This window comes from Epinephelus fuscoguttatus, linkage group LG11 (assembly GCF_011397635.1).
Source record: "Epinephelus fuscoguttatus linkage group LG11, E.fuscoguttatus.final_Chr_v1".
NCBI classification, from domain to species: Eukaryota; Metazoa; Chordata; class Actinopteri; order Perciformes; family Serranidae; genus Epinephelus; species Epinephelus fuscoguttatus.
Window position 1 is genome coordinate 25960072 of NC_064762.1, and position 12091 is coordinate 25972162.

The 12091-nt window shown below is 39.3% G+C and overlaps 1 protein-coding gene across 1 annotated transcript in view; it reads right to left on the reverse strand.

Annotated features, from left to right (window-relative positions):
* Positions 1-12091, reverse strand: part of LOC125897252 (nesprin-1-like) — a 123174-nt gene that overhangs the window by 43771 nt on the left and 67312 nt on the right. The window contains exons 65-78 of the mRNA XM_049590439.1: positions 11561-11743; positions 11137-11250; positions 10077-10175; positions 8709-8780; positions 8196-8453; positions 7920-8023; positions 7678-7819; positions 6446-6532; positions 5804-5935; positions 5424-5624; positions 4287-4379; positions 3651-3836; positions 3211-3381; positions 2926-3057 (exon numbers count right to left, since the gene is read on the reverse strand). Of these exons, the coding sequence (XP_049446396.1) occupies positions 2926-3057; positions 3211-3381; positions 3651-3836; positions 4287-4379; positions 5424-5624; positions 5804-5935; positions 6446-6532; positions 7678-7819; positions 7920-8023; positions 8196-8453; positions 8709-8780; positions 10077-10175; positions 11137-11250; positions 11561-11743 (1974 nt within the window). The remainder of the gene's footprint in view (positions 1-2925; positions 3058-3210; positions 3382-3650; positions 3837-4286; positions 4380-5423; positions 5625-5803; positions 5936-6445; positions 6533-7677; positions 7820-7919; positions 8024-8195; positions 8454-8708; positions 8781-10076; positions 10176-11136; positions 11251-11560; positions 11744-12091) is intronic.

The following is a 12091-nucleotide window of genomic DNA, read 5'->3' on the forward strand; positions in this document are numbered from 1 at the left end:
AAGAACATCACCTTCCCTGATGTGATTTCTGAAAGTGACAGGGTCAGTTAATCAGCTAAGTGTAAGATTCATGACCTGGTCATGAATCTTACACTTAGCTGATTAACTAACTCTGCCAACCTCAGAAGGCTACACCCACACATGCATCATCCTCAGTTTAACCTTCATTACTTGCAAAGAAATATTACCTCTGCCAGGGAGGTTATGTTTTCAGTTCGGCTTGTTTGTTGTCAGCAGGATGGAAAAACTACTGGCCCTCCCACAGGCTGTTAGGATGCTAAACAGTTAAACTGGACTCTCCATTTCATGCACCTCATACATAATGCACAGCACTGCACATGGTCATACTGGACTTTTAGTTTGTGATTTTTTGCTGGATAGTTAGGGTTTTATTGTATTTTACTGATGTCTATTTTATGGTATTAGTACACTGAACAAAAATATAAACGCAACACTTTTGTTTTTGCTCCCATTTTTTATGAGCTGAACTCAAAGATCTAAAACATTTTCTATACACACAAAAGACCATTTCCCCTCAAATATTGTTCACAAATCTGTCTAAATCTGTGTTAGTGAGCATTTCTCCTTTGCCGAGATCATCCATCCCACCTCACAGGTGTGGCATATCAAGATGCTGATTAGACAGCATGATTATTGCACAGGTGTGCCTTAGGCTGGCCACAATAAAAGGCCACTCTAAAATGTGCAGTTTTGCTTTATTGGGAGGGTCTGGGGGGTCAGAAAACCAGTCAGTTTGAGGGAGCGTGCAACTGGCATGCTGACTGCAGGAATGCCCACCAGAGCTGTTGCCTGTGAATTGAATGTTCATTTCTCTACCATAAGCCGTCTCCAAAGGCGTTTTTGGCAGTACATCCAACCGGCCTCACAACCGCAGACCACGTGTAACCACACCAGACCAGGACCTCCACATCCAGCATGTTCACCTCCAAGATCGTCTGAGACCAGCCACCCAGACAGCAGCTGCAACAATCGGTTTGCATAACCAAAAAATTTCTGCACAAACTGTCAGAAACCGTCTCAGGGAAGCTCATCTGCATGCTCGTCGTCCTCATCTGGGTCTCAACCTGACTGCAGTTCGTCGTCGTAACCGACTTGAGTGGGCAAATGCTCACGTTCGATGGTGTCTGGCACGTTGGAGAGGTATTCTCTTCACGGATGAATCCCGGTTTTCACTGTTCAGGGCAGATGGCAGACAGCGTGTGTGGCGTCGTGTGGGTGAGCGGTTTGCTGATGTCAACGCTGTCGATTGAGTGGCCCATGGTAGCGGTGGGGTTATGGTATGGGCAGACGTATGTTATGGACAACAAACACAGGTGCATTTTACTGAAGGCATTTTGAATGCACAGAGATACCGTGACGAGATCCTGAGGCCCATTGTTGTGCCATTCATCCACGACCATCACCTCATGTTGCAGCATGATAATGCACAGCCCCATGTTGCAAGGATCTGTACACAATTCCTGGAAGCTGAAAACATCCCAGTTCTTGCATGGCCAGCATACTCACCGGACATGTCACCCATTGAGCATGTTTGGGATGCTCTGGATCAGCGTATACGACAGCGTGTTCCAGTTCCTGCCAATATCCAGCAACTTTGCACGGCCATTGAAGAGGAGTGGACCAACATTCCACAGGCCACAATCAACAACCTGATCAACTCTATGTGAAGGAGATGTGTTGCACTGCATGAGGCAAATGGTGGTCACACCAGATACTGACTGGTTTTCTGACCCCCCAGACCCTCCCAATAAAGCAAAACTGCACATTTTAGAGTGGCCTTTTATTGTGGCCAGCCTAAGGCACACCTGTGCAATATTCATGCTGTCTAATCGGCATCTTGATATGCCACACCTGTGAGGTGGGATGGATTATCTCGGCAAAGAAGAAGTGCTCACTAACACAGATTTAGACAGATTTGTGAACAATATTTGTGAGAAATGGTCTTTTGTGTGTATAGAAAATGTTTTAGATCTCTGAGTTCAGCTCATGAAAAATGGGAGCAAAAACAAAAGTGTTGCGTTTATATTTTTGTTCAGTGTATTTATTAATTTAGTGTTGAAACGACCCCCCACAAACACTGTTTCGTTTTACCTGCATTACTGTTGTACATCTGGTGAGATGACAAATAAAGCCTTATTTGATCTGATTTGATTTTGATTTGATATCCAGACATATATAGTGGTTACACTTGCAGATTTGCATATCATAGAAGACTAGACTATCGTCTGTGCTCTCCGAGAGCCCTTTTAATTATTTTTTATTCTTTCCAGAAAGAAATCCACACCGAAACAGTTTAATTCTAAAACTGGTTACTGGCATTGTACTTTTTAATTGAAATATCATGTTGGTATTTGATGCTTTCTTTAAGTTCAGCCAGCCAGAGCTGATGACTCTGATGTTTCTAATGTTACTGCAATTTAGTTGTAATTGAGTTGAAGTCACAATGGATGTTTGTGCCAAATTCAAAGAAATTCCCTCAAGGCCTTCTTAAAATATTGTCTTCACAGGAATGGGACAGACGGACAACCAAGAAACATAATGCCCTCGGCAGCAGCTGTCCCTGCGTGGGGGCATAAAAAGTGCATGGGCTCATTTTTTGGGCAATCGGCATTTCACATAAAAGCTTGAGTATATAAACATTGAGTTTAAAAAATGTTGAGTTTAAAAAAAATGTGTGAATATTGTTTTTTTTCCTGCGCAGGAAAAAAGTTTCCTCTCTCTCCCTCACTATGCTAACGCTATCACTACTGCTCCCTTCACTTGCCCATGAATTTAAACATATATACAGCAGTTCAGGCGTGTTCTCTGGAGGCACGCTGTGAAACGTAGGAAATCAGTCAGAGGAGTCTGACGATACAACAAACAAAGTCAATACGTTTGTGAGCAGTGTGACAGGGTTCTTACCTGGCAGGCATCTTGTCGGTGCTGCGCTAACTTCTCATCGTCTCCCTCTGGTTCCCCGCTGCTGATGAAAGCTTCAACATCATCCAGCAACCGGCTGAGTCCACCACAATTATCCTCCCACTGGGTCCACTCCTGCAGCAGGTCCAACCATAAACACACATGTCTATTTTAACATTTGTGAGCACAAACACCCAACACAAGAAATACTGAAAATATTCCACAAGTAAAATTCACATTTGTTTATGTATGAATTCATATGGCCCTCAGCAAATGTGAACTACAAACCTGGATGCTCCTTTGAGAAGCCACTTCCTGTTCCAGAGCCCGTTGCTGCAAAGCTTTGGCTCTGACTTCCAGCTGTACCCGCTCATCCTCCTGACACTTGAGTGCTTCTGGCTCACGTTGGAACAGATGCTGTACGAAAGCCAGCTGAGACCTGAGGACCCGCAGGAGCTTCTGGATCACCAAGAGACCAGATTTATGACAGAAGTGAAGTGAAATAATTGCACAGCAGGCCTGATGTCAATAAAGGAAGAGAAGTGAAAACAGACACTGACTGTGACTGAAGTCTGAATATCTTTGTGTTAAGTCTAATCATTAGTTTGAGTACTGGATGTCTCTTTGAAAACCATCAAGGGGCATCTACACACTCATGGGAAAGTGCCTACTTTAAACCAAGTCTTTGCCTGCCTGTTGAAGAACTTGCTGAAAGCACAGTGAGATACCTTGCGTCTGCAGAGGACGGCTTGAAGTTGGCTGCGGTTGTGAACCTGGCTCTTCTGCCCCTTTGTTAAGCATTCTTCACCCAGTTCCAGGAGGCCAGTTATCCCCTGAAGCAAGGACCAGGAAGCCTGCTGCAGCTTGGCTTTTTCCCCTGGACTCTCCCTCAGATGTCGGCCCAGCACACACTGCTGTGAGATGCAGGGAGAGCACAAAGTTTAAGGTAAAAAATATTAACTTTTGAAACTACTTTGATATTTGTCTGTAATCACGACTGGTAAAATGCTGGTTTCTTTTTCTGCTAATTGTATAGTCAAAGCCATATATCCATGGGAATTATCAGATATTTCTTTTTCTACGTGCTTAGGAAAACTGGCCATTAATTATGGCACTTATGTTTGGCCATTAAGTCAATGTGTCACTAAAAGCAAGAAATCATAATATAGGAGTTATGGCCTTTAATGACTTAAATGTCTTCTCATTGATAACAGCTTTCCAATTAGGCCTTTCTTGTACTCTAATATTATTATAAGTGTTAAATAGGATGTCTTAGACACCTATTTATTAGGCATTTTATACTAGTGTACATATATAAAAGCAAATGTGCACAAACACAAACAAAGCTTCAAAGCACTGGTTACCTCCAATCTGGGAGCATCCTTTATGCTGGGGAATATCTCACTATGTTCAGGTTCAAACTCGTCCAGAATACACAGTTGACTGGAGGAGAGCTCCTGTGTGATAAAAAGTACTATTTGTTTATTCAGAACAGTGGTGGAAAAAGTGTTTATATCCTTTAATTAAAGTATCAATAAAGTACAGATAAAATGATGTAAAAAAACATTCACATTTTTACTCATATAAATTAAATAAAAAATATTATTACCAAATAGTATTTAAAGTGTCAAAGGTAATAGCATTCATTGTGCAGCAGAATTGCTTCTTTTATATTATTCTTTATTATTGGATTAATATTACTGATACATTGGTGTATAAGCAGTATTTTAATGCTGTAGCTGGTTAAGAATAAGATAATTTCATGGCTTCCTAAGCTGTAAGGTTATTAAATCTAAAGCAATGCATCATATTTTATTAACTGATTGTATGTTTGTTTGTTTTTTTAATGTAAAATCTAATCTGCAATGTGACCACTATTTGAAATAAATGTAACAGAGTAAAAACTAAATTATTTCCTTTGGATATGCAGGGGCATATACATATGAAGTAGCAAAAATATGAAAAATGCAAAATACAAGTACATCAAAAAATGTATTTTAATGTGCTACTTGAGTAAACACAGTGAAACAAATTGCCAAAAGAGCTGAGACTTGAGACAATGCTGACCACTTTGAAATCCAAGCTAGAGGCCTAAGTGTTTACCATAGCTTTAAATTGATTTTCTTCTAAATCAAATGTATGTTTATCTGTTTTATTTGCTTTATGTGTATGTGTGTTTTTTAATTGTTTGTTGTATTGTTTTTATTGTTTTAATCATTTGTATCTTGTGTTTTTACCTGTGTAATCTGTAAAGCTCTTTGGGTTGCTTTGGGGTATGAAATGTGCTACATAAATAAATCTGCCATTAGCTGAGATACTTTCTGCTACTGGTTCAGACATTGTACACATTCACTCGCCAGCCATTTAGAATTATAATTGTTGATTTATAAAAAATTATGCAGCCATGAAAGACAAATTTCAGCCCACTAACATATTTTACTGGTAATCATCGCTATAATTATATAATATATCAAACTCTGTGACTGATTTGTAATTCGAACCTGATGTTGGTGTGGTCTGCCCAGATGTTCACTGAGCTGACTGTGGGATGAGGTGAGGACCGGGTGTACGGTTTGTAGACACTCCTGAAGGGAGCTCAGACAGCGGAGAGCTTGTGGTTTTTCCCCCGAAAGTGCAGGTTTGGTCTCAGACTCCACTTTGCTCAACAGCTCAGCCAGAGTCACCAGCTCAGTCGACACACACTGCACAGGAAGTCAGAAATGCAAAAACAGTGCTTTTAGAATTAGAGGTGGGTAAATTCAGTCCTTTCTTATCAGCCTGCTTGCACCTGTTTTTTTTAAGACAGCAGATTTTACATAATAAAATGTGTAGTTTAGTTGGTTATTATATTGTGTAATTGAGTAGCCTTGTGGTGTGTCACCTCCTGCTGCAGCAGCCTCAGCTGGGGATCATCTTCACCAGATGTTAACACAAGGTCAGTCAAAGCGTCCAGACAGAGGAGGACCTTTCGTGCAGCTTCGTACAACTCCTTATTTTCACCTGGAGAGCTCACCTGACAAATAACCAAACGCATGGTGATCACTATCACTCACCACAAAGTTTGCCATGAAACTAAAACTCTATTTCCTCCTGATGTGAGGAATATCCTGGTTCTTGCTTTATTTAAATTTGCAACAATGCTTAAAGAACTGTTAAAGCATTGCTACATGGATAAAGCCAGTTTTCTACTGAAATTATGGGATGGAAAACTTAAATATTGTTTAAGTATGATTTAATAAATCAGATCCTCTGCATATGGTTTGTTGTTTCAGCCAACTACAAAAAAATATATCCATATACGTTTGAATATTTGCCGTTACCATTTCTTTAAAATGAGCCTTTTTGATGACCTTGTTAGGCCACACAGATCCATGTTAGTTGATTATTTGCACGACAATTTATCAAAAACTAAATGCATTATTAAAATGAGTCCACAATCTCTGCATCCAACGATAAGTCCTTTTAACTAGGGACACATAGTATGTCTGCTAAGATTTAACTTGTCTGTTACTACTGTACGTACTATTTGCTTCAGCTTGGTGATGGAGTCATGTGTCCGCTGGAGAACAGCAGAAGCAGACCCAGTTGATGCCAGCTCCCTCTGTGGATCCTGAAGAAGAAAAAAGAAATCAGTTTCACAGAGAGCAAAGGGAAAAAGAGAATGCATGAAGGGAATAACTACTGCTTAATTTTTTCTTCCTTTTCCTATCAGGAAAAATACGTTTTCACTTGCATTGTTTTTTTACATAAGGACCATACAGTAATTTTCCTTCAAATCCATCCAATAACACTGTCAATTTTTTAAAGGCTCTAGCCCTTGGTCTCTCTTATTATAATATGTAAAACTGGGAACTTTATAACTCTTACAGTGAAAGGAGTCTCAGCACAGGTACAATCCTACAATTCTCTCCTCTTAAAAATTAAGGTGGGTTTTCTCTCTTTGCATCTATTGTAACTGCTTTTGGTTAATTAGAGGACAGGGCTTAGATAAAACATTTATACATTGATTTCACAACAAGTACAACCTAAAGAAAAACTGTCTAAAGGTCATTTCAATTTAGCTTTTGTTGTTTCTTCTGTTGTAAATAATTATTGAGCAATGTTTTATTTTATCGGACCTCAAGTTTCAGAGTTGGAGTAATTTCAAGGCAGAAATGTGGGACATTTCCTTTGGAAAATCTCTTTATTGATAAAGAAAAAGGTTAGATTTTTGGTATGGGTGTAGTCAAAGCTGTCCTCAACTCAAATATATCTGGCACTGTGAAGAATTATGGAGCACTGTGTTTATATAGCACCTCAAGTGTCCAATTTGAAGTCATTTTAAGGTAGAAATGTGGGATGTTGTCTTTGGAATATCTCTAAATTGATACAGTAAAATGTGTTTTGTGGTCAGAAATTTCCCCAACTCATATGATTAATTTTCAGGAATAATAATGTATATGTATGGTCGTGTGTCGTCCCCCCCCCCCCCCCCCTCAAAAAAAAAATAAAAAAAAAAAAAATCACAGAATAAAAAACTTCCTCACAATTTAATTGTATTTTCTTTTTAATTTATACAGGCTACAGGTAACACGTTTGTGGTCCCATCTCACCCTTCATCCATCTCCTTTAATGCTAAACTTCTAAAAATCTGAATTAATGTGTCCTAATCATCATAAAATCAGAAACAATTTTATTATATCTTTTAGACTTTTAGACTTAGACTTTATTGTCCCCTTGAGGAAATAACTGTCCCCTTTTCCCGTATCTTCCTACCTCATCATGGCTCCCTCCATCCCCTGAGCCGATCTGATGCTCCTCCTTAACCTTTTTCAAAGTGGTCAGTTTCTGAGAGATCTGGGTATAAAGTCGACTCCACCTCAGCCACTCCTGCTCATCTTCCTCATATCCAGCCGAGCTAGGGTCCAAAGGGAACACACAATATGCCATGAGTCATGTATGGTCTGCTATGTGCATGTGTGTTTTAAAACTCTTGTGACTGTCACTCTGTCCTTTACCTCTTTGGCACCTCAGATGACTCCTGGGCCTGTTGGGATTCTTCAAATAACCTACTTTGACTCGTGGTGACTTCACTCTGCTCCTTTAACACATTAAGAGTATCCTGGAAATGAAGAGAAACAAGGGGAATAATAGTTACTTGCAATTTTCTTACTGTTTCTATTGTTGTGTCACTTATGGGAGACATCACATTAGACATAATTCATGTTGAAAATTTGGGGGAAAATTTGGCTAATCATTTTAAAGGGTGTCTCTTTTCTTTCTTAGACACTTACCAGATCTTGATGAGAAGGTACGGACAAAGGCAAATGTTTGCTTCCCTCCTCTATAAACTCACAAGATCCTCTTGTGGCACTGAAAGGAGTTAATGCTTTGCCAGCTTTGGAATCCATTGTAATTAATCCAGTTTCAACATTTTCTGATGCAAACTCTTTTGAATGAAGCCCAGGCACAGCGAATAAAAGCCCAGTGTCCGCACTTTTTGAGCTTGTTTCCTCTTCAGAGGAAAACTGACCAGTCAAAGTCTCCAGTGCCTGAAAGACAAATGATTAATAAAGATTTTATTAAAATGAATCAGTCTCCGAAACAGTCAGTGAATAAAGAAAAGGACAGACACATCTTTGAATTAGACAATATGTCACAAATTGCCATTATAATCATCACTACCATATCAGTGTATCTGAATAAGTGTGAGGAAATACACACTACAATAAGAAAGACTTTTTAAAAACAAAACAAATGTGCTTAATGTCCAAAGTCTGATCTCTAATATGAAAAACATAATTTACCTTAACGTCTGACAGTGGCTTAATTTCTGTTAAATCTTCACTTTGCACATCGTTTAGTGTCTCCTCCAGGTCCTAACATATGAATGATATTAGTATACAAATACAAATCAATGCCCACACACACATACACCGATAAACATGCTATTTTCAGTGTGTTGTGAGTGTGTGTGAGAGACAGAGAGGGAGAGGAAGGACAGGTTTCTGAGGGGCAACATATTTCGAGCAGCTGCTTCCGACAGCATCAGAGTGGATTCTTCGGGTGACAGGACAGCCTGTCTGACACAGCCTCGTATAAACATGCAAATATCTGCAAACATCCTCCACACCACAGAAAAAATAGGCAAAATTAAGGTTGAAAATTATTCAGTGAATCAAAATAAAAACAAAGGAGGAAAGCAAGAGAAGAAGGAGCCCGAGAAGTGTTGAGTTTCATTCCAAAACACAGAATTAGTATTTTTGAAATTCCCTTCCAAGTGTTAAAGCTGGAGCAGTTTTCTAGAAAAGTCACAAAAGTGAAAAAAACAACAACAACAACAAACAGAATTTGAAAATACAGCTCTCCTCCCATAGCTCTCCCCTCTCTGTCCTAAGGCCCTCCCACCAGACGACCATGGGCATATGCATGTGCTTCATCGGCTAACCTGTCCGAGCACTAGTTGTTCATCACAATCAGCCTGAACATGATCTGTATGCTATAATACTGTGGCAGTTCTATGTGACTTGCCATCCTGTTTTGTTTGCAATCTTGTGGGCCTGTACAGCCGGTTGAGATGCCATACTGTGATTCGATGCTCTAGCTTGCTTCATATTCATGAACTTGAATTAGCTGCAGCCGTGGGCCTTTCGTTCAGGTTAGCAGAAGACTCTCTTTTTGATAAGTCTGTCTCGTTTTTGGGTTTCTTTGCAGTGTAGGCAGTTTTTGCCAATGCTGGAATAGCAACTTTCTCTTTTCGCCAATCAGTCAGGCTTTCACCATCTAAAGGGACATGCACACACATCTGAATTTGTACAACAGCCAACAGTAACACTCTCTCTCTGAAGTAACCAGTGATTAGACAAAGTCTCCTGTCTTTCAAACCTGAAAACAGACCCAAGAAGAGGTGCAGAAGTTTAGTTTCTTTCAGACCACTTCAATTAAAACATGCTAAACGGTTACTATAGAATTTTTGCCCAAAATAAAGCTTAAAAAAACAGCCTACCACAGCTTTAAATGTATCTGTTTGTGAGGACTTGAATAGGTCAAATAAAGTGGTTTTCAGCTATTAAGTTTTAAGAACAGCAGTTTTGAGTATGTTTTGGAATGAAACCCATAATAAAGAAGTACCCAGAAACATGCTCTCCTGAGCTGTTATCATTTTTCAGATTTACCTCTGGAATACTGCATGTTAGTGTGTCAGAGGACGACGAGTGACAACTCTCGTTTTCCTCATCCTCCTCTTCCTCTGAAATAGTCACCTCAATAGCCTCCTGGTTTCAGTGATAAGGGTGAATCATATGATCAAAACTGTGTCTCTTTTTCTTAATTATCTTAAATATAACTTTTCCATCATATTCAAGCAATATCAGTGAGGAGAGAGGAGGCTTATTGTCCAAGATGCATATCACCACCACTCCATTAGCAGTCATCCACTCATTTAGCTGTATTAACCATCTCTCATATTTTCATTTGATGTGGAACCTGATAGATGTGATCACAAAACTAGACTGTAAAACAAGAAAAAGGCTTCACTAATAGAGTCTAATGGAGGGATGTGTGTTAATGAAGTGAACACATTTATCTAAAAGGATTGTTCATTTTTTGGGGAAGATTCATGATAAACAAATAAATAAACTGTTTTTTAAATTGCTATGTGCAGTCTTGAGGGAATCAAAATGTGACTCCACAGATATCAAAAAGCTGTGCTAACTGAACTAAACTGAGTCTTAATGTTTGATGTTCTGCATGTCATTGGACACATACCAGACAATAGCAGAATAACTCCCCAAAAAACAAACTCAGTTTCAAGGATTTTAGTTGAACCTGCCTCACAGCCAAGTAGAATGGACAATGCAAGTTTTACGCTAATGCTTTTTGGTGACAGGACTGTACCAGGCAGGTTTAACCAATTCCAGACAACAGAGAGAATAAATTACAGTCACCAAGCCTGATGTCCATGAAGGATTCACCAATTTTACTTGATGCTCCACATTCAAAATCAAAATCAGCAACCAGCAGGAATCCATGACTTGGTGACTGTAACTTTTATTCCCCTAAGCAGTTTAATTAGGAAGTGGACTACTGGAAACTGTCAGTATGACATGATTAAAGAGGACATGTTTAATTAGTTTAATTCTTATTATTCAAAGTGTTAAACTCAAACATCACACTAGTGTTATTGTTTTAGCAGGTGTTTGATGATGAACTCTACCTTATTGTGATTATTATTACCTGGACTAAGTGTCTTAGCGCAGATCTGTCGTGCTGCTGTGCTTCCTCAGGAATATCAGAGAGTGCAGTGATACCAAGATCCTTCCTGGTTTGTTCCTCCTCCCTAATCTTGTTCTATGTTTGTCAAAGAGAAACAGAAGAGAGAATGTGACAAGTGTAAACCCTTGATAATAAACATACAAGATCAACACAGTGGTAACACTAACAGAGACACAGAACAACCCTGACTGTGTAAATAACATCACGTTAAAGATACATTTTAATGTGAAAATATTACTTATTATACCTTTAAATTGTAGTTGAATCAGCTAAATAAGTAAGTACTTGCTAAATACTTTTTATCTATCCTCCCAACTCTTCTATAGTAAAGGATCAAATCAGTTATTTTGTCTATATGCAGGGGGACTCTGAGTTCATGCTCTACCTCCAGCAGCGTGGCTTGTTGCTGGGTGAGTTGTTCCAGCTCCTCGAGCGGCTGCAGGAGCAGTCTGGTTCTGGAGAAGACCAGCAGGCTCTCATCTGCTCCCTTTGGGAGGTGAAGCTCTCCTTTGCATCTCTCCACCTCCTCCAGTGTCCTCCGCATTGACTGCACGTTGGCCAGGATCACCTTCAGGTCGAAACAGAAAGAACGATTACATTTTTGTCTTGGTTGCTTATTCTGAGAGTAGATCTATGACAGATGTAGGTCTGTTGTAGAAATCCTTTAATGAAAGTCAAACTGATGTTGAAAAAGGAGCAGAAATACTGAAAATATTTACCGTTATACTTGAGAATGCAGAAGAAATATAGGTGTTATAGTACATCTGTACTGCCAACATTTTAATTTGGAAACAGAAAAAATATAACCAATAATCTTTTATAGGTGACTGACACATGAAAACCATTTGAAGGCTAGGGTGCATCACTTTTTGCTTGTGACAATAACTTTTTTTGTTTTGTTTTGCAGCTGTGTTAA